Source organism: Drosophila takahashii, chromosome 2R (genome assembly GCF_030179915.1).
Source record: "Drosophila takahashii strain IR98-3 E-12201 chromosome 2R, DtakHiC1v2, whole genome shotgun sequence".
Taxonomy (NCBI): Eukaryota; Metazoa; Arthropoda; class Insecta; order Diptera; family Drosophilidae; genus Drosophila; species Drosophila takahashii.
This window is the reverse complement of record NC_091679.1, coordinates 24984731-25004702: the sequence shown is the minus strand read 5'-3', so window position 1 is coordinate 25004702 and position 19972 is coordinate 24984731. Positions and strand designations below refer to the sequence as shown.

The 19972-nt window shown below is 39.9% G+C and overlaps 1 protein-coding gene and 1 non-coding gene across 2 annotated transcripts; both read left to right on the top strand.

The window, feature by feature from the left end:
• The first annotated feature begins 15934 nt into the window (after positions 1 to 15934).
• eEF1alpha1 (eukaryotic translation elongation factor 1 alpha 1) lies at positions 15935 to 19420 on the top strand. The gene is made up of 2 exons (XM_017155502.3): positions 15935 to 16094; positions 17445 to 19420. The coding sequence occupies exon 2, from the start codon at positions 17465 to 17467 to the stop codon at positions 18854 to 18856; it is 1392 nt and encodes a 463-aa protein (XP_017010991.1). The 5' UTR covers positions 15935 to 16094; positions 17445 to 17464; the 3' UTR covers positions 18857 to 19420.
• Positions 17009 to 17082, top strand: LOC123002617 (small nucleolar RNA snR61/Z1/Z11). Its single transcript, XR_006412208.1, has one exon. It is a non-coding gene; the product is annotated as a small nucleolar RNA snR61/Z1/Z11 (small nucleolar RNA).
• Positions 19421 to 19972: the final 552 nt, after the last annotated feature.

The window sequence follows — 19972 nt, the reverse complement described above, 5'->3', positions numbered from 1 at the left end:
TAGAGCTTCTATAAACTCAAGCCTAGTATTCAGTACGACGAAAACTGCTAGCTAAGCATAGGAGTAAGCGAGAGGCAAATAGGTAGCTAAAGCCTTTAGCCGGGGACTTTTTTCACCGCGGTACTCAGTTGAGCTAAGGAAATGGTAAGGAAATACCAAAAAAATACTAGATTTAGCGGATGAATTCCGATGAACGCCTTTAGCCGCGGCCCAAAGAATAAAAAATTTGATCTTTGGCTGTGTTTGTGCAGAAGCGGTTTGCCAATAACAATGTATAAATGGAAGGAAAACCACAAAAACCAATGGAAAACTGCCTGTAGAAGTTGCTGCAATACATATCGCCATTCCAACAGGGAATTTAAAGCTTGCGACCCAGGTCGGCTCAACGTTTTGTAATATTTTAAAATTGGCGCCAGTGGATTTGTTTGCTGAGAGTAAGACCATGCTACATGCATTGCGGATGAACTTCGAAAACTTCGGCCACACCAAAAGATTAATATTTTTCGACTAGTAAAACTCTTAGCCCAACTGAGTACTAGGCTTTAAGCCTAGTACTCAGTACGACGAAAACTGCTAGCTAAGCATAGGAGTAAGCGAGAGGCAAATAGGTAGCTAAAGCCCTTAGCCGGGGACTTTTTCCCACCTCGGTACTCAGTTGAGCTAAGGAAATAGTAAGAAAATACCACTAAAATACTAGATTTAGCGGATGAATTCTGATGAACGCCTTTAGCCGCGGCCCAAAGAATAAAAAATTTGATCTTTGGCTGTGTTTGTGCAGAAGCGGTGTGCCAATAACATATTATAAATAGAATGAAAACCCCAAAAACCAATGGAAAACTGTCTGTAGGAGTTGCAGCAATACATATCCTCATTCCAACAGCAAATTTAAAGCTTGAGACCTAGGTCGGCTAATCATTTTGTAATATTTCAAAATTGGCGCCAGTTAATTTGCTTGCTGAGAGTAAGACCATTGCACATGCATTGCGGATGAACTCCGAAAACTTCGGTCACCCTAAAATATTAATATTTTTCGACTAGTAAAACTCTTAGCCGAACTGAGTACTAGGCTTTAGCTGGGACTTTTTTCCACCGCGGTACTCAGTTGAGCTAAGGAAATAGTAAGAAAATACCACAAAAATACTAGATTTAACGGATGAACTCCGCTGAACGCCTTTAGCCGCCGACCAAAGAATAAAAAATTTGATAATAATAATAACAATAACAAATTATAAATGGAAGGAAAACCCTAAAAACCAATGGAAAACTGCCTGTAGGAGTTGCGGCAATACATATCTCCATGCCAACAGCAAATTTAAAGCTTGCGACCCAGGTTGGCTCAACATTTTGTAACATTTCAAAATTGGCGCCAATTGATTTGTTTGCTGAGAGTAAGACCATGCTACATGCATTGCGGATGAAGTCCGAAAACTTCGGCCACACTAAAAGATTAATATTTTTCGACCGTGCGCAGGTTACTCATATTTTATTCACAAGCAGAGGTAATTGGTGAGTACGCTTGCAAGCCTAGTGAAATTATACTTTCCCGAAAAAACATTAATAAAGATCAAGGAAATGTGTGATAAATAAATAAAACTAACGAAATAATAGAAAAATAAATAAAAAAAAGTTTTATTCAAAAGTTTTTAAATAGGAAATTAAATATTATTTATATTTCAAATTCTTCAAAATGTGACTACCAAAAATTAAAAATTAATTTAACTAATAAAGTTTTTTAATTTTTACAGTTAAGTTTTAAGAAAATGTTTTAGCCTTAAAAAGCAACATAACTTTTTTTAGTTTAAATAAATTAAACTTATTTTAATGAGAAATGCATGAGCATAGATCTCACGGCCGTGGAAGATGGTGGAAGGGATCTCAAGGTCCTGGAAGGCGGTGGAAGGGATCTCACGGCCGTGGCGGATCTTACGGGCGTAGAGGGAGGTGGAAGGGAACTCACGGGCGATGGCCTGAGTGATTTCTGCGAGGGCGTCTTCAGCAGAGATCTCTGCGAAGGCGTCCTGAGAAGGGATACTTGCAGTTTCTCCGGAGTGGAGGGCGGCGGGTTCTCTGGCGGCGCGTCCTCCTTCGCCTCCTTCGCCTCCTTCGCATCCTTCGCCTCCTTTACCTCCTTTACCTCCTTTACCTCCTCCTCCTTTGTGGCCGCTTCACTTTTGCCATAGAACTGGTTTATAACCACTTTTCCATAAAAATTGAAGTTATTGGTGGCCATTTTGGTTTTAAAGGTGCCCGTTGAGCGGGAAAGCTTCGATAGTGGTGGCACATCGGCAAGGCCAAGTTTCGATGTTCCCCCGACTCTAACAATTAATTCATTTAATAATGGCATTCCATTGCGATTAAAAAGTGTAGCTTTTTCATAATTCATAAAATAGTTGCGAGAATTTTATTTTATTTTATTTATTTTATAAGTCATCCCAACGCTACAAGCTTCGACCTTACTATTAATGCGCTAGTCACAAAACCGTATTAATTAAGGTAAACATATTTTAACTTATTATCTAATACAGCACTTGTATTTAATATTTAATATTAAGGTCCTTTTTAATTTATTAGTTTTGGTTATTATAAAAAAAAACATTATTAAGGGCCGGTTTCTCGAGTCCCTGTCAAAGTCCTGATAGCTATCTGTTCGAAAAACTTAAAGACCAGATAATCTGTTCGTAAAAGCAAATCGGCTTTCTCGAGTGCTTTAATTTATCTGAACGAGAAACAATTACAGAGTGCTGTTAACGCACAGAATTGTGCTGTAAAACGCAAAAAATGGCGTGCTTCGATTATTTCATCAGCTGTTTGGGTATAATTCAAAGGAAAAGTCAGCTGTGATTTCGTTTCTTCTTCTTAGTTGGATTTGGGAAATCAGCTGTCATTCTATCGAGTCGAAAGCGCTTAACAGGGACTCCGAGTTCCTGTCAAAGTTAGCTCTCACATTGATGCTCGAGAAAGCCAAAATGCCTTAGCAGCAGAGCACGTAAAAAACGGTCAACCGAATTTTTATAAACGGGCTGCTCAGTTGAAAGACCCCAAAATTGAGAATGTCTAGTTCAGGGTCTGAGCAACAACCCTTTTTTCGTTTCAGCCTCGGTCGCGGTCTCAGTCTCGGTCTCGGGTTTTCGGTTGACCGGAACACTCGGATCGGTCTCCAACTGACCGCTCGATACGAACAAAATCGTTCGTCGCTCATATATTGATAGTCAGTAGGTGAGCAAAACAAAAAAAGGTCTCCTACAAAAGGTCTTTATTTTTGTTGCTGGGTTTGCTTGTGTTGTTGCCTCAGATATTTTGTGACAGGCAAAGCATTTGAGAGAGAGCGAAAGCGAGAGAAAAAAACTTATAGGGAAAATAAAATATAAATATATCGAGACCAAAATAACTATATTAAAATATTTAAAAATGTAGATACATATATATATAAAGAAATAACCCAATTATTATTATTATTTAATTATGTTTATATATTTCATATTACAAATTAAGCTTTGAAATTGTTAAAGATTTTATGTCTTTTGTTCAGGATGAAATTAACTTAATTTAATTAAGTGCCGAAAATTACCTGCCACTGGCTCGTAGGAGCCCACGCATCCCGACTAAACATCCTTAGCAACGACTTCTGCAGAAGTTGCAAAAACGAGACAGAAGTAGAATCAGTAGAGCACTTATTCTGCTCCTGCGTGGCCCTAATCAGACGCAGGAGAATATTTTCTTCACAATCTAGCTGAATTAGTAGTGTCCCCCGAAGAAAATAGCAGGTTTCATAAGAGAAACGGGCTGAGACTCTTTCTAACTTCGTGGTAAAAGGGTACTGATGATCCATTGCGGTATCAAAACCAAAAACAAAAGCCAAAATCTAAACAAAAGACAAAATGGAATTAAGTGTGTCGGAATTATTTGCGTCGATCCCCAGGGACCCCTCGCACCTGCTGGCAAAGGAGGCGCTCGCTATCTACAGCAGCGAGCACCTGATGCCCTCCACCACCGAGGGAGTGATTCTCCTGTTTCAGCCCTTTGAATGGAGCTCCTCATTTTTCATAAAGATCGACGAGTTGGGGAAGGAGGGCCTGGGTCGGGCGCTCACCTTTTTGGCCACCACGGCGGACGGCAGGCAGCGCCGGGTGCTGTTCATCCGACTGGTAAGTAAGTCTTGGAATCCAGCTCCAACTCCTGTTAACCTGTTGACCTGTTCACAGTCAGACAGGCCGCACAACATGACCCAGCTTACCAGCGACCTGGAGCTGGTGCTGGACTTTGTGCACGACCAGCGCAAAACGCGCCTCCTCCTGGGCCTGGTGTGCGACGCCTGCCCGACGAATAACGTGTTGAGGAAACTGCACCTGCCCTCTCTATACGATAAGAGGCATCTCAGAAAGTTCCTCGCCTCAAGTTACGCCCACGTTGAGAGCGACCTGGAGGCGGCCTACCTCGAGGTCTTCGAGAAGGCCTCCTTTCGGGCCGTTATCCAGGGCTACTTGGCCCGCAACCAGCTCGATCGGGTGGCCGGCGGCTTCCAGGACCTGCTCGCCCGGGAGTACACCATCATGGCCGAGATGCTGGAGGCCCGCGATGCTCGAGCCTGGGCAAAGACCTCAGCTGCGGCTGGCGAAGACCAAGGTGCTGGCGATACTGGCCTACCTTGTCAACAAATTATGACTACATTTGAAATAAATATCAGGGAACAAAAATAACTGTTATTGTAAATTTTTCATACAAAAAAATTACGCACTTAGAAGGGTCCTAAAAATTTTTTAAATACACCACAATTTTTATTAGCCATTGTAGTTTACAAATCCGTAATGATTTTTATTTTTTGATTTTTATAATAAAACTCAAAAAATAACTGTTATTTTTTGATTTTTATGAATAACAGTTATTCCCTTGACATTTTTGAAAAAATGAAATAATTAAAAAAAACATAATACCCGTGCTTTTTATAACTTACTAAAAATTTGTTAAAAAAGGCAACCGCGCATATTTTATACCTATATTTTTTTAAAATTTTGTTTACCCACAAAATCGCCATAAATCAAGTTTGAGTTTTATTTTGATCACGACGAATAACTGTTATTTGTCAACTTTTATTATAAAACTCAAAAAATAACAGTTATTCTTTGAGTTTTACTTTACAAATCAGAAAATAACTGTTAAAGTGTGATTTTTAAAATAAAACTTATAACAGTTACGTTTCCTGATAAATATTGTATATTGTTTTTGTTAAAGCTATTTGTTTTATAATTGTCTGTTTTAGCCAAAGTTAATAACTTGTTCGATTGGCCTAAGATACTGTTTATAGATCAATTTACACCAATCTTCTGAGTTTGAAAACACTGCTATATATTGCCAGGAGAGTAATATCTATGAAGCCTGGAGCAAAGCACTTTTGAAATGCTATATGACTATAGTAGTCAATTTTTTGAAAACAGAGTGAGTTCAACTTCACTTAAAAAAAACAAGTGATACAAAAACACAATAAAAGTGAGTGGGAGTAATAAAATTACTATATATCTATTTATTTCATATTAAATCAATTGTTTTTCCTTATGAAAAAATCAAATGAAAAAACTCATGCAGGACTCTAGACTATAGTAGTTATAGGAAAAAAGTATGGCATTTTTAAAGGAGAGCATTAGGACCTGACCGGTTCAATTTTCTTCAACGATTGACTCTGCTTTTAGTCTCTTTCGCCACGTCTCTTCTTATTCTGCTTCGTGGTAGTGTGGCCAGGCGCTGTTTGGGTGAAAAAGACAAACCGCACAAGGAAATCTTAATTGTTAGGGGGATTCCCTAAACTGTTGAATAGCTGAATTGTTGAATTTTGGTCAGCTGTTAATCATCTGTTCCATACAAAGTCAACTTTCAGAACTTTCAGCAATTCAACAGCCTCGGGGCTGTTGAAAATTTTTTTAAAAGTCGTGGCAACTCTGTAACATTTTAGTATCACCAGTACGCATTATTTATTTTAAAATCAACTTAGAAAGCATATTTGTGGTTCTTTTTACCTTAGGAACACTTTTAGACAGTAACTAGCAATAATAAATCAAATTTTACATGCTTTAAGTTCCGTGAAATTTTTCAACAAATAACAGCTGTTTGAAAATTCAACAGGAACCATGTTGGGTCGTTCCCTTAATTGCTGAAATTTTTTGTTGAATTTTCAACAATTCAGCAATTCAACAGTTTAGGGAATCCCCCTGTTAATTATAAAATTTAATTAATTAAGAGCTTTTATTATTAAAAACCATAAATTATGTTTTATTTTCTTAAAATTTGTTTTTATTTTTTCGGGGAAAATCCTATTTGTACTCTATGAGTTACATAAAAAAAATGGGAAAAATAAAACATAAAAATATTCTAAAAACTTGTCATTAAAAATTGGACTGATAAACTAAACTTATCTGATTTACTGAATTATATTCTACTTTTTTTAAATTAATTTCACAAAATTAAGAAAATACTGTAGAGCTTTTATAAGCCTAGTACTCAGTTCGGCTAAGAGTTTTACTAGTCGAAAAATATTAATCTTTTAGTGTGGCCGAAGTTTTCGGAGTTCATCCGCAATGCATGTAGCATGGTCTTACTCTCAGCAAACAAATCAACTGGCGCGAATTTTAAAATATTACAAAACGTTGAGCCGACCTGGGTCGCAACCTTTAAATTTGCTGTTAGAATGGCGATATGTATTGCAGCAACTCCTACAGGCGGTTTTCCATTGGTTTTTGTGGTTTTCCTTCCATTTATAAATTGTTATTGGCAAACCTCTTCTGCACAAACACAGCCAAAGATCAATTTTTTTATTCTTTGGTCCGCGGCTAAAGGCGTTCATCGGAATTCATCCGCTAAATCTAGTATTTTTTTGGTATTTCCTTACCATTTTCTTAGCTCAACTGAGTACCGCTGTGAAAAAAGTCCCCGGCTAAAGGCTTTAGCTACCTATTTGCCTCTCGCTTACTCCTATGCTTAGCTAGCAGTTTTCGTCGTACTGAGTACTAGGCTATAACCTTAAAGCCTAGTACTCAGTACGACGAAAACTGCTAGCTAAGCATAGGAGTAAGCGAGAGGCAAATAGGTAGCTAAAGCCCTTAGCCGGGGACTTTTTCCCACCTCGGTACTCAGTTGAGCTAAGGAAATAGTAAGAAAATACCACTAAAATACTAGATTTAGCGGATGAATTCTGATGAACGCCTTTAGCCGCGGCCCAAAGAATAAAAAATTTGATCTTTGGCTGTGTTTGTGCAGAAGCGGTGTGCCAATAACATATTATAAATAGAATGAAAACCCCAAAAACCAATGGAAAACTGCCTGTAGGAGTTGCAGCAATACATATCCTCATTCCAACAGCAAATTTAAAGCTTGCGACCTAGGTCGGCTAATCATTTTGTAATATTTCAAAATTGGCGCCAGTTGATTTGTTTGCTGAGAGTAAGACCATGCTATATGCATTGCGGATGAAGTCCGAAAACTTCGGCCACACTAAAAGATTAATATTTTTCGACTAGTAAAACTCTTAGCCAAACTGAGTACTAGGCTTTACAATATAAAGGCGTGCGCAGGTTACTCATATTTTATTCACAAGCAGAGGTAATTGGTGAGTACGCTTGCAAGCCTAGTGAAATTATACTTTCCCGAAAGAACATTAATAAAGATAGGACACTTGCGGCAGAAGTATACTAGAACCTGTCCCAGGCAGTTATGGTAAAGAGCTTTGTTCTCCTCGTGGCACCTGGCCCAGCACATCCAACACTGAAATGGGACCGTAGTCCACAGGGTCCCATTCCCATCCTTGTGACTGACTGGTACGGCAGTAGGAACGCTACCGTACCAGCCAGCCATTTCGGGGGGTGGACCCTGCTGCTGGGCCAGTTGCGCAGAGGCACTAGTCCTGGCTGCTGCTCGTCCTGGAGCAGGTAGCTGCTGCGGTGCCTGGAGCTGCTGGGCCTGGAGCTGCTGGGCCTGGAGCAGCTGGGCCTGGAGCAGCGGTGGCGCAATCTGCTGCGCCTGGAGCTGCTGGAGCTGTCCTTGTAGAGGCAGCAGCTGTCCCTGGAGCTGCGATGTTGGGAGCAGCGGCAGCGCAAGCAGCGGTGTTGGGAGCAGCTGCTGTGTTGCAAGCGGTGTTGCAACCTGCTGCGTTGCAAGGGGATGCTGGGCTTGGATCATTTGCAGCATTTGCTGCATTTGCAGTTGTATTTCCTGCATTTGCACAATGATTGGTGTCCCGGTGTTCTCCATTTTTGCGAATGGCGAAAATAATCGAAAGTCTACTCTACCGATAGACAAATGACTTGCGAAATCTTTTTACTACAATGAAAACTGCAGCCTCTTTCCTTTTCGTATTGAAAACCGTTTATGTTTCATTAAATACCCCAAAACCAATTAGATAAGAATAAGTTGTTAAGTTTGATTCGATTTAATATAAGACTTTCATTCATTTATTTATATTTTATACAATAATAATAATTTTCAATTTATTTTAATTTAATTTAAGGTGCTGATAAAAAATAACTGTAACTTTAACATTTAAATGAAAGTATTAATTCTATTATTCTATTTCGATTGGTGTATTATTATCATTATGATTTATAGTAATCAGCTGTTTTGTAAAAGTTTAAATTTGAAAGAAACGGTTTCGTTTCGTCCGGTTTCCGTACGGGTAACGACCGGGTAACGACCGGGAATTTTACTGGTCTAATTCACAACGCGTTAGTACTTTGCAGATTTTTTGTGGCAAATAGTTATTTACATTTGTTTGTTTTATTTTCGCGAAAAAGAAGTACGGAATTGCTGCAAAATACGGGTAAATTCGGGGCAAACTGGCTATCTAGTGCAAGACAAGTTGATGTTTAGTACATTTGATTTTGAGAGGGCTGCAATAAATAAACAAAAGTTAATATGGATTTTCGAAGTCGCTCAATTCGAATTATTTCAAGCCATTGCAGTTGAATTCAAATTTCCTCCGCACGCCCACTTGTTATTTTTAAAAACTTTTCTCTTAGTTTTTTAATTGATTTTATTAAAAGTGTCTTCATTTTATATCTATTTAATTATTAGTTTTAATGTTTTATTTTTCCTGTATTTGAAAAGGGTTTAAATGCCGAAGTTCTTAATAGGTGATTTTTATCTAAGATGCCTCATATATACACATACACTAGATTTTATCTCAGCTAAAACATATTTCTATAAATAATAATTCCATTGCGGAACTCATCAAAAAGTATTTTTAATGTTTTATCCTGTCTACACTAGTTGAATGTGTATTCGGTTTTTAAGCCTATGCAATCGTATTATTTAAAATCATCTAGGGGACAGAATAAAAGGCTGTTCTTCCACACTCACCGTAGATTTTAAATCATTTATAAAGTTGCAGGCAAAAATTTTTTTAAGCAAAAATCGCCGCGATTTATAAATGATTTATATGTATTTTTTGTTAATAAATTTTATTTCCGTTGTATCATTTGTATTTTATTTTGTTTTCTAAATGTTATATTTAACTACGAGAACAGAAATGCTCTTCTTAAAAAATGTTATGCCATTCTCGTGCTTAGGTAGTATCATCGCTAATACATCGAGAGACATCGATATAAATTTTGACACACCGATATAACATGAAGCTTTCGTGCGATATATCGGGAAAAATGACGCAAGTGTGCTCCAACGTTTTTTTATTTTCAAACATTGTGAAAAAATATTCTTATTTAGCGTTTTTAACGAAAACTATTAGTTTTACAGAAAAAATGTCTAAAACATAAAATACTCATTTATTTAATAGCTTTCATTTCTCCTAGCTAGCTTTTTGATTTAGTTATTATATTCAAAGATATTTAAGAAAAACCGTTTTTACCGTTATTTTCCATGATCCCGTTAGTTGCGCCAACTTTGACTATTTTTCCAATAATCAGGACCCCAAATAACGTGGATTTTGAAAGTTTGGACGAAATCGGGGGTAGGAGCTAAACGGAAGTTCACCCAAACGAAATCACAGCTGACTTTTCCCTTAAATTATACCCAAACAGCTAATAATTAAAACAGCGATAAATTAAAAAGGACCTTAATATTAAATATTAAATACAAGTGCTGTATTAGATAATAAGTTTAAATATGTTTACCTTAATTGATACGTTTTTGTGACTAGCGCATTAATAGTAAGCTCGAAGCTTGTAGCGTTGGGATGACTTATAAAATAAATAAAATAAAATAAAATTCTCGCAACTATTTTATGAATTGTGAAAAAGCTACACTTTTTGATCGCAATGGAATGCCATTATTAAATTAATTAATTGTTAGAGTCGGGGGAACATCGAAACTTGGCCTTGCCACTATCGAAGCTTTCCCGCTCAACGGGCACCTTTAAAACAAAAATGGCCACAAACAACTTTAATTTTTACGGCAAAGTGGTAATAAATCAGTATTATGCCAAGAGTGAAGCGGTCACAAAGAATGAGGAGGTGAAGGACACGGAGACACAGAATTCATCGTCGGAGATCGCGCCGCCCTTAGAGCCTGAGGACGCGCCGCCAGAGAACCCGCCACCCTCCACTCCGGAGAAACCGCCCCTAGGAATATCCCTTCTCAGGACGCCTTCGCAGAGATCTCTGCTGAAGACGCCCTCGCAGAGATCACTCCTCAGGCTGCAGTTTTCATTGTAGTGTGCAAAAGAAGATATCGCAAGTCATTTGTCTATCGGTAGAGTTGATTTTCGATTTTTTTCACTATCGTAAAGATGGAGAATTACGGCAACGAAGTCCTTTTACAAATTCAGCAGCAAATGCAGGAAATACAACTGCAAATGCAGCAAATGATCCAAGCCCAGCATCCCCTTGCAACGCAGCAGGTTGCAACACCGCTTGCAACACAGCAGCTGCTCCCAACACCGCTGCTTGCGCCGCCGCTGCTCCCAACATCGCAGCTCCAGGGACAGCTGCTGCCTCTACAAGGACAGCTCCAGCAGCTCCAGCAGCTCCAACAGCTCCAGCAGCTCCAGGCCCAGCAACTCCAGGCGCAGCAGATTGCGCCACCGCTGCTCCAGGCCCAGCAGCTCCAGGCACCGCAGCAGCTACCTGAGGAGCAGCAAGAGCTCCAGGAGGAGCAGCAGCCAGGACCTAGTGCCTCTGCGCAACCCTGTGGACTACGGTCCCATTTCAGTGTTGGATGTGCTGGGCCAGGTGCCACGAGAAGAACAAAGCTGTTTACCATAACTGCCTGGGACAGGTTCTAGTATACTTCTGCCACAAGTGTGACACCCGCGAATCGGGAGTGATGCCACACTTTCAGCTTACTGTTATCGAAGTATCGATATAATGTGTTCTTAGTTACAAATTTGGAACAAATGGGATGCCGACAACGCGCTTTGCGTTTTTCTCAAAAACTGACGGCTTTTTGTTAACCGTACTGCATTAGTTAATTTTTTTTAATTAATTTCCTTTCCAATGATGTACCGTGCATGTTGGTACAACGTCTGTGAAAGTCTAAATCATTGAAAATAGAGTTAGCGTCGAAACATAAATATTTTCCCATATGGTAAGAGTCTTGGGAGCGTAGAACAGGGTCGTTCTGGTTTCAATTGGGAGCGTAGAACAGAGTCGTTCTGGTTCCAATTTTGGATCAAATGAGATGGTGACTACGCGCTATGCGTTTTTCTCAAAAACTGACGGCTTTTTGTTAACCGTACTGCATTAGTTAATTTTTTAAATTAATTTCCTTTCCAATGATGTACCGTGCATGTTGGTACAACGTCTGTGAAAGTCAATTTAATTGAAAATAGAGTTAGCGTCGAATCATTTTTTTTCCCATAAGGTTAGTGTCATGAATACATTTTTTACATAGTGGTTCATGTCTTGGAACTTACTGGTTCAAATTTCAATTTGGCGGCACTTCTTTTAACATTTTTTCTTCCCCCACTGTAAAGCGATTTTCTCAAAAACTGACGGCTTTATTTTTATGGTTTTTTCACTGAACTTGATTTGGGCGATCCACAATTTTCCAATACACCGTGCATGTTGGTACAACGTCTGAGAGTGGAGCCCTGCTCAGTTTAATATTTGCCCCCCTTTTTTGTATGGGGAAAATCCGCGGTGCATTCACTGTTAGGCGATTTTCTCAAAAACTGACGGCTTTAGCTTAATGATATTTTCTGACAAGGAGCTTGAATTAACCCAATAGCCCAATAATCATGTTTACCGTGCATATTGGTACAACCTCTGTGAGGGGAGCAATAAAAAAAATTGCGGGGACACGATTTTTTTAATAGATTTTAAATATATTTCTACAAGTCGGATAGGCTTGAAACCTATTTAGATCGATAGGTATTTTCATTCTGAACAATTTTGCATTAAATATTGTTCAATTCGGCCCCCAGAAGCCGAAAAAATCAAAAATTTAAAATTGGCCCCATGTTCCATATTCCACCGTTCCACAATCGCCGCAAAGTCACCGACGCTAATTTGACGCACATGATCAATGTAATAAATTCTATGAGTTATAGGGTCTTCCCACAGAGCTCCATCCACCATCTACCATCCGTTGAACGGATGGTCCGTAAGGTTTTGCCGTTCCGAAAATTTCCCAGTTAGTCCGCCATCCAATTTTAACGGACTTTGACGGGCTCTTTTATGCGATAGTTAGGCGATGTTTTCTCGGTGCAACTCTGAATTCTTCCTCTTGACTGTGAAAATTGGAACGATGACTGCGAGAACAAATCAAATCGATGGCGGGAAAAAATTAAATAATGCTTCAGCTCATTGTTTTTTGGGTTTTTTTTAATTTTTTGTAGTTTGTTATGAGCGGAAAAGCGTTCGCAAGCAGGTTGTTATGTGTGGGCCAAAATGTAAGCTGTCGTGCGTACGAAAACATAAATGTTTGCAGCAAAGCGTCAAAATATGTTCTGCACTTCGTAAATATAACTAATGTTAATTAAAAGTGTACTTTGTACTCCTATAAAGTTCCAAAGTTGCTATAATTTACCATAAACAGCATACATTTGGTTTTGTTTAAAAATTTTTCATATTAATATTGGCTAGGCAGAGGCGTAGTAAGAGCGGAGTGTGGGGTACGGGAGGTTAGGCTCCCCCGCAGTCAGCAATATGTATGCATACTCATTGTAGGATATGTTATAAACGTTCAGATATGTTAATAAACTATATTTTTAATCTATTTATTGTATTATTCTCCAATAAAATTAGGAGAACGCAATTTTACGACAGTTTTTCCGAGTTAAAATCCCCCTTCGTTAATGTTGCGCTGAGCAACTGCTCTTCACTCAGCTGTTATTGGATGGTAGATGGTGGATGGAGTTCTGTGGGAACACGAGTTTCACATTCGTCAAAAATCCCAACCGTTTCAAACGGATGGACTCTATGGGAAGAGGCTATTACACTAAAAAGGGGAAAAATAAAAAAGAAAAATATTCTAATAGCCTCTTCCCATAGAGTCCATCCGTTTGAAACGGTTGGGATTTTTGACGAATGTGAAACTCGTGTTCCCACAGAACTCCATCCACCATCTACCATCCAATAACAGCTGAGTGAAGAGCAGTTGCTCAGCGCAACATTAACGAAGGGGGATTTTAACTCGGAAAAACTGTCGTAAAATTGCGTTCTCCTAATTTTATTGGAGAATAATACAATAAATAGATTAAAAATATAGTTTATTAACATATCTGAACGTTTATAACATATCCTACAATGAGTATGCATACATATTGCTGACTGCGGGGGAGCCTAACCTCCCGTACCCCACACTCCGCTCTTACTACGCCTCTGCCTAGCCAATATTAATATGAAAAATTTGTAAACAAAACCAAATGTATGCTGTTTATGGTAAATTATAGCAACTTTGGAACTTTATAGGAGTACAAAGTACACTTTTAATTAACATTAGTTATATTTACGAAGTGCAGAACATATTTTGACGCTTTGCTGCAAACATTTATGTTTTCGTACGCACAACAGCTTACATTTTGGCCCACACATAACAACCTGCTTGCGAACGCTTTTCCGCTCATAACAAACTACAAAAAATTAAAAAAAACCCAAAAAACAATGAGCTGAAGCATTATTTAATTTTTTCCCGCCATCGATTTGATTTGTTCTCGCAGTCATCGTTCCAATTTTCACAGTCAAGAGGAAGAATTCAGAGTTGCACCGAGAAAACATCGCCTAACTATCGCATAAAAGAGCCCATCAAAGTCCGTTAAAATTGGATGGCGGACTAACTGGGAAATTTTCGGAACGGCAAAACCTTACGGACCATCCGTTCAACGGATGGTAGATGGTGGATGGAGCTCTGTGGGAAGACCCTATAATAAACTAACCTTATCTAACCTTTATAATTTCACAAAATTAGGAAAGTACTGTCGAGCTTTCATAAACTCACAATAAAAAGGCGTGCGCAGATTACTCATATTTTATTCACAAACAGAGGTCATTGGTGAGTACGATTGCAAGCGTAGTAAAATTATAATTTCCCAAAAAACAAATGTGTGATAAATAATGAAAACTACCGAAATAATAGAAAAATAAATAATAAAAAAAGTGTTCTACGAAAGTTTTAAAAAAGAAAATTAAATATTATTTATATTTCAAATTCTTGAAAATGTTATTACCCAAAATTAAAAATTAATTTAACTAAAAATGTTTTTTAATTGTTACAGCTAAGTTTTTATGAGAAATGCTAGAGAATTAATTTAAATAAACAAAACTCGTTCCCACTATGAACTATTTTCGCATTGCCTTCTATCGAAACGTGTAAACGTCGCAAAAACTTTTCAAAGTTTTAAAACATTGAGTGAACTTCAGTTTAGCTCCTACCCCCAATTTTGTTCAAACTTTCCATATCGACGTGTTTTTGGGTCCTGATTACGGGAAAAATAGTCAAAGTTGGCGCAAATAACGGGATCATGGAAAATAACGGTAAAAACTGTTTTTTGTAATATCTTCGAATATATTAACTTAATCAAAAAGCTAACTAGGAGAAATGAAAGCTATTCAATAAATAAGTATTTTATGTTTTATACATTTTTTCTGTAAAACTAATAGTTTTCGTTAAAAACGCTAAATAAGATTATTTTTAGCTAGGAGAAATGAATTTTGAATATTGAATAGCTTAATAAATAAGTATTGTAAGTTTTATACATTTTTTCTGTAAAACTAATAGTTTTCGTTAAAAACGCTAAATAAGATTTTTTTTAATTTTCTACTGTCCACAAAATATATACAACTCTGGACATAAATAAATAAAACTTAATCCAAAACAAGAAGGGAAGCTACCTTCGGCCAGCCGAAGCTTATATACCCTTGTAGATTAAAGAATGCTTACTCGGTGCAGTTCCAGGGATTCCAGATTCAGCGTTTCTATTTATTTAAATTTTGTTTTTAAGTAGTCACGAATCAAAACGCCTACTTCCTACAAAGTTACAATGAATTTTCTTATATTTGTTTGAATATTCCTATGGGAGCCTTAAGATATAGTGATCCGGCTCGCTCCGACATATGTACTACCTGCAATAGAAAGAAGACTTTCGGGAAAGTTTCATCGCGATAGCTTTAAAACTGAGAGACTAGTTCGCATAGAAACGGACAGACGGACAGACGGACAGACGGACATGGCTAGATGGACTCGGCTATTGGTGCTGATCAAGAATATATATACTTTATGTGGTCGGAAACGTCTCCTTCACTGCGTTGCAAACATCTGACTGAAATTATAATACCCTCTACAAGGGTATAAAAACTAGAAATGGTTACCCAAATGATTGAAAATCCCAGTAGGCCTTTCAAAATATTTCTTAAATCACAGTTCGTCTGCTAAAAATAGATTCCATTCCACTTTATAAAATAAACCAATTCTTAAATTTAATTATTCCCGCCTCTGAGAACTGTAAATAAGTTGTTTGCCGCGGCGACGGACGCATCTAGTGAGAACGCCGTAGTGGGAACCTCGCCTCCGCGATAGTATCGCTGGATTAATAGCTGCACAGCGCGGTCACACCGCGCGTAAAAACGAGGCTTCATGCGCTAAAAACTGCCGAACTCTCGTTCACTTTGTTCGAAACCGTCGCCGCTTAGACTTCGATTTCTCATTCAGCTTATTCGAGAGTAAGTTTTACCAGTGAGACTATAATTAAGTGAATTCTGCAACGGGACTGCAGCCAGCGAACAGTTGATAAACAAATATGCAGTTAGGACGCCAAATCTGTGCATATTTCGTGGTGTTTCTGTGTCTGTGGTGTGCTAATTCTGGAGATAACCTCTAACGGCGATTTTCTAAAGTGAAAGGTGGCCATAGCGAAAAGCAAACACGTGGCAGTCCGCATAGGCCAAAAATTCAAATTCTCGTGGCTGCTTTTACGGCCCCACGTTTGCTTAGTCATGTTCCGGCTTTCCCGGCCGCATTTTCGCCCCGCAATATGGTGCAATAAGTGTGCAATTAATTGCCACGCCCACGCCGCGCACAGAGGTCATCCACCAGATGTGCTAATTAACACGTGAAAAAACGTGGTCTTTGTCTTTCCTTGTAGATTTTCATTTTTCTTTCTCTGCGGCATAGAATTTCAAAATGGCGGCTCACGTTTTTCTGCCCTATGAGTCAGTATGCAAAAAGAAAAACCTTTCCTAGCAACACGCGAAAAATGAGCTTTTTCGGGCCCTCGGCCCATTAACATATCTGGTGAAATGGCATTTCTAAGTGATTCGCTAATTTATTTGAGCCAAAATGGCTGCCGTTGCATTTAAATTCTTGATTAAATCTTTTTTTTTCTCCCCCTCTTCCATTTCTTTCCAATTGTGCCACCGCGGCGAGATCGCTTGCATTTGTATAAGTCACACACACACACTCGTGTGCAGCCGCCATTTTGCTCGCCTCGCCTCTCTTTTCCTCTCTTTCTTTTTCCTCCGGCCGGCAACAGCGTCACGCACACACACAGCGACACAGGCACACACACGCGCAAGCAGATAAGCACATGTGTATTTGCGAATTAAATTTGCTGGAATTTTCCTTTGGACTCTTCGATTTAACATGATGATGATATTTCAGTTCTGCTACTGAAGAAATTTGACGACACACAAATACCAAAATCACTGATAAAATCGAGTTTCCATTAGGAATATTTTTTTTGCACGCTTCTCTTCCCTTTTTTTGTATCTGCCGCCCCTCTCTTTTACCCACACCCATACATGCGGGCACTCGACCTAACCTCAAAAAACACGTTTTGTACGGCAGTCGGAGTTTGAGGTTAGGTTGAGTTTTTGGGCATGCAAACAAAAGTCGAAAGTACGCAAGGCGAATGTACCCACTAATTTAGTAGTTAAAAAAGAGATTGTAAAACCCACCGAATGCTAACAAATTGTTTTACCCTTTGTTTCTTCCAACCTCTCTTGCTCGCCAACCCACCGAACCCCGCAACCTCCCAACATTCCAACACTCGAACCAACCAACACACACAACAGCCATCGTGTAATCATCCAACATGGGCAAGGAAAAGATTCACATCAACATTGTCGTGATCGGACACGTCGACTCCGGCAAGTCGACCACCACCGGCCACTTGATCTACAAGTGCGGAGGTATCGACAAGCGTACGATCGAGAAGTTCGAGAAGGAGGCCCAGGAGATGGGCAAGGGCTCCTTCAAGTACGCCTGGGTTTTGGATAAGTTGAAGGCCGAGCGCGAGCGTGGTATCACCATCGATATCGCCCTGTGGAAGTTCGAGACCGCCAAGTACTACGTGACCATCATTGATGCCCCCGGACACAGGGATTTCATCAAGAACATGATCACCGGTACCTCGCAGGCCGATTGCGCCGTGCTGATTGTGGCCGCCGGAACCGGAGAGTTCGAGGCCGGTATCTCGAAGAACGGCCAGACCCGCGAGCACGCCCTGCTCGCCTTCACCCTGGGTGTGAAGCAGCTGATTGTTGGTGTCAACAAGATGGACTCGTCCGAGCCACCATACAGCGAGGCCCGTTATGAGGAAATCAAGAAGGAGGTCTCCTCGTACATCAAGAAGATCGGCTACAACCCGGCCGCCGTTGCTTTCGTGCCCATCTCCGGATGGCACGGCGACAACATGTTGGAACCCTCCACCAACATGAACTGGTTCAAGGGATGGAAGGTGGAGCGCAAGGAGGGCAACGCCGACGGCAAGACCCTGATCGATGCCCTCGACGCCATCCTGCCCCCAGCCCGTCCCACCGACAAGGCCCTGCGTCTGCCCCTGCAGGATGTGTACAAAATTGGCGGTATTGGAACAGTACCCGTGGGCCGTGTGGAGACCGGTGTGCTGAAGCCCGGTACCGTTGTGGTCTTCGCCCCGGCCAACATCACCACTGAGGTCAAGTCCGTGGAGATGCACCACGAGGCCCTCGTGGAGGCCGTTCCCGGCGACAACGTTGGCTTCAACGTCAAGAACGTGTCCGTGAAGGAGCTGCGTCGTGGCTACGTTGCCGGTGACTCCAAGTCGAACCCCCCCAAGGGCGCCGCCGACTTCACCGCCCAGGTCATCGTGCTGAACCACCCCGGCCAGATCGCCAACGGCTACACCCCCGTGCTGGATTGCCACACCGCTCACATCGCTTGCAAGTTCGCTGAGATCAAGGAGAAGGTCGACCGTCGTTCCGGCAAGACCACCGAGGAGAACCCCAAGTTCATCAAGTCTGGCGATGCTGCCATCGTCAACCTGGTGCCCTCCAAGCCCCTGTGCGTGGAGTCCTTCCAGGAGTTCCCCCCTCTGGGTCGTTTCGCTGTGCGTGACATGAGGCAGACCGTCGCTGTCGGTGTCATCAAGGCTGTCAACTTCAAGGATGCCTCCGGTGGCAAGGTCACCAAGGCCGCCGAGAAGGCCACCAAGGGCAAGAAGTAGCTGGTTTGCACCCACTCAACAACAACAAGCAGCAGCAAGAAAGTAACCAACATCAGAATGCAGCCAACAACACCACTACTCAACAATAACAGCAACAGCAGCAGCGAGCACAATAGTAGTCCAACACCAACAACACCTGTCCTGCGCAAAATGACCGATAAGATGATGTTCCAGCAGAAGCAAAAGTTTAATTTCTTCCATCGAAAGGAGTTTCGACGGATACGAATGCTAAATGCAGTCGACGCCGCCTGAAATGGGAAACGGTGGATCCCAAGGACGAGTGCACACTGGGAAAACAAACACATGCATTTATGCATCCACTCCTCCTCCATCTCCCCGTCGATCTTTAGTTTACTACATATGATATGATAAGGAGTTGACTTCGTTATGATATCATATATAGATATCCTCTGTAGCATTTATATCGTTTAAATTAACCTTTTTAATTTGATATGTATCATTTATCTTACCCTATTTTTGCACACACACTACTTTGTACACATGAAAAGAACCAGAATAGAAGCGATAACTTTATTTACAAAAAATAAAAACCCTATTTTTGTATTTATTTTGTTTTAACCACCACCCAGCCACTAAAACACCATCTTTTTGGTTGTTGCCTTTTGATTTTCAGCGCTATGGTCCACGTTCACCTTATCGTCGATGCCACGAAGTACAAACGAAAGCTAGTTGAAGAGTACAACAATTAAATCAGACAACAAATACCTCAATCGTTTAAATAAAGCGAGCATTTGCAACTGAAGGAATTTGAAAATGTTTTATTTGGAGCGCTAGATGTGGGATAAGTAGGGAAATTGAAAATGAAATATACATCAGTTCAAAACTGAAGGAAGATTACTTTATTTAGCAGTTTGAAAATATTTACAAAAAATCGAGAATTATGTTTTAGTTCTTAATCATATTGCAGCAGTGGTACATACAAATTTAGTTGTTCTGTAGCGAATTAATATACTTAATAATATTTGGAAAATTGTATTCAGTTTAAAATCATTTTATTATTGCGTCTTAGATAAAATTTGTTTTGTTTTTCCTCTATAAACGCTTAAAAAATATCAACTAAAACAGTAAATCAAGAAAAAAAGATTTAAAAATCGT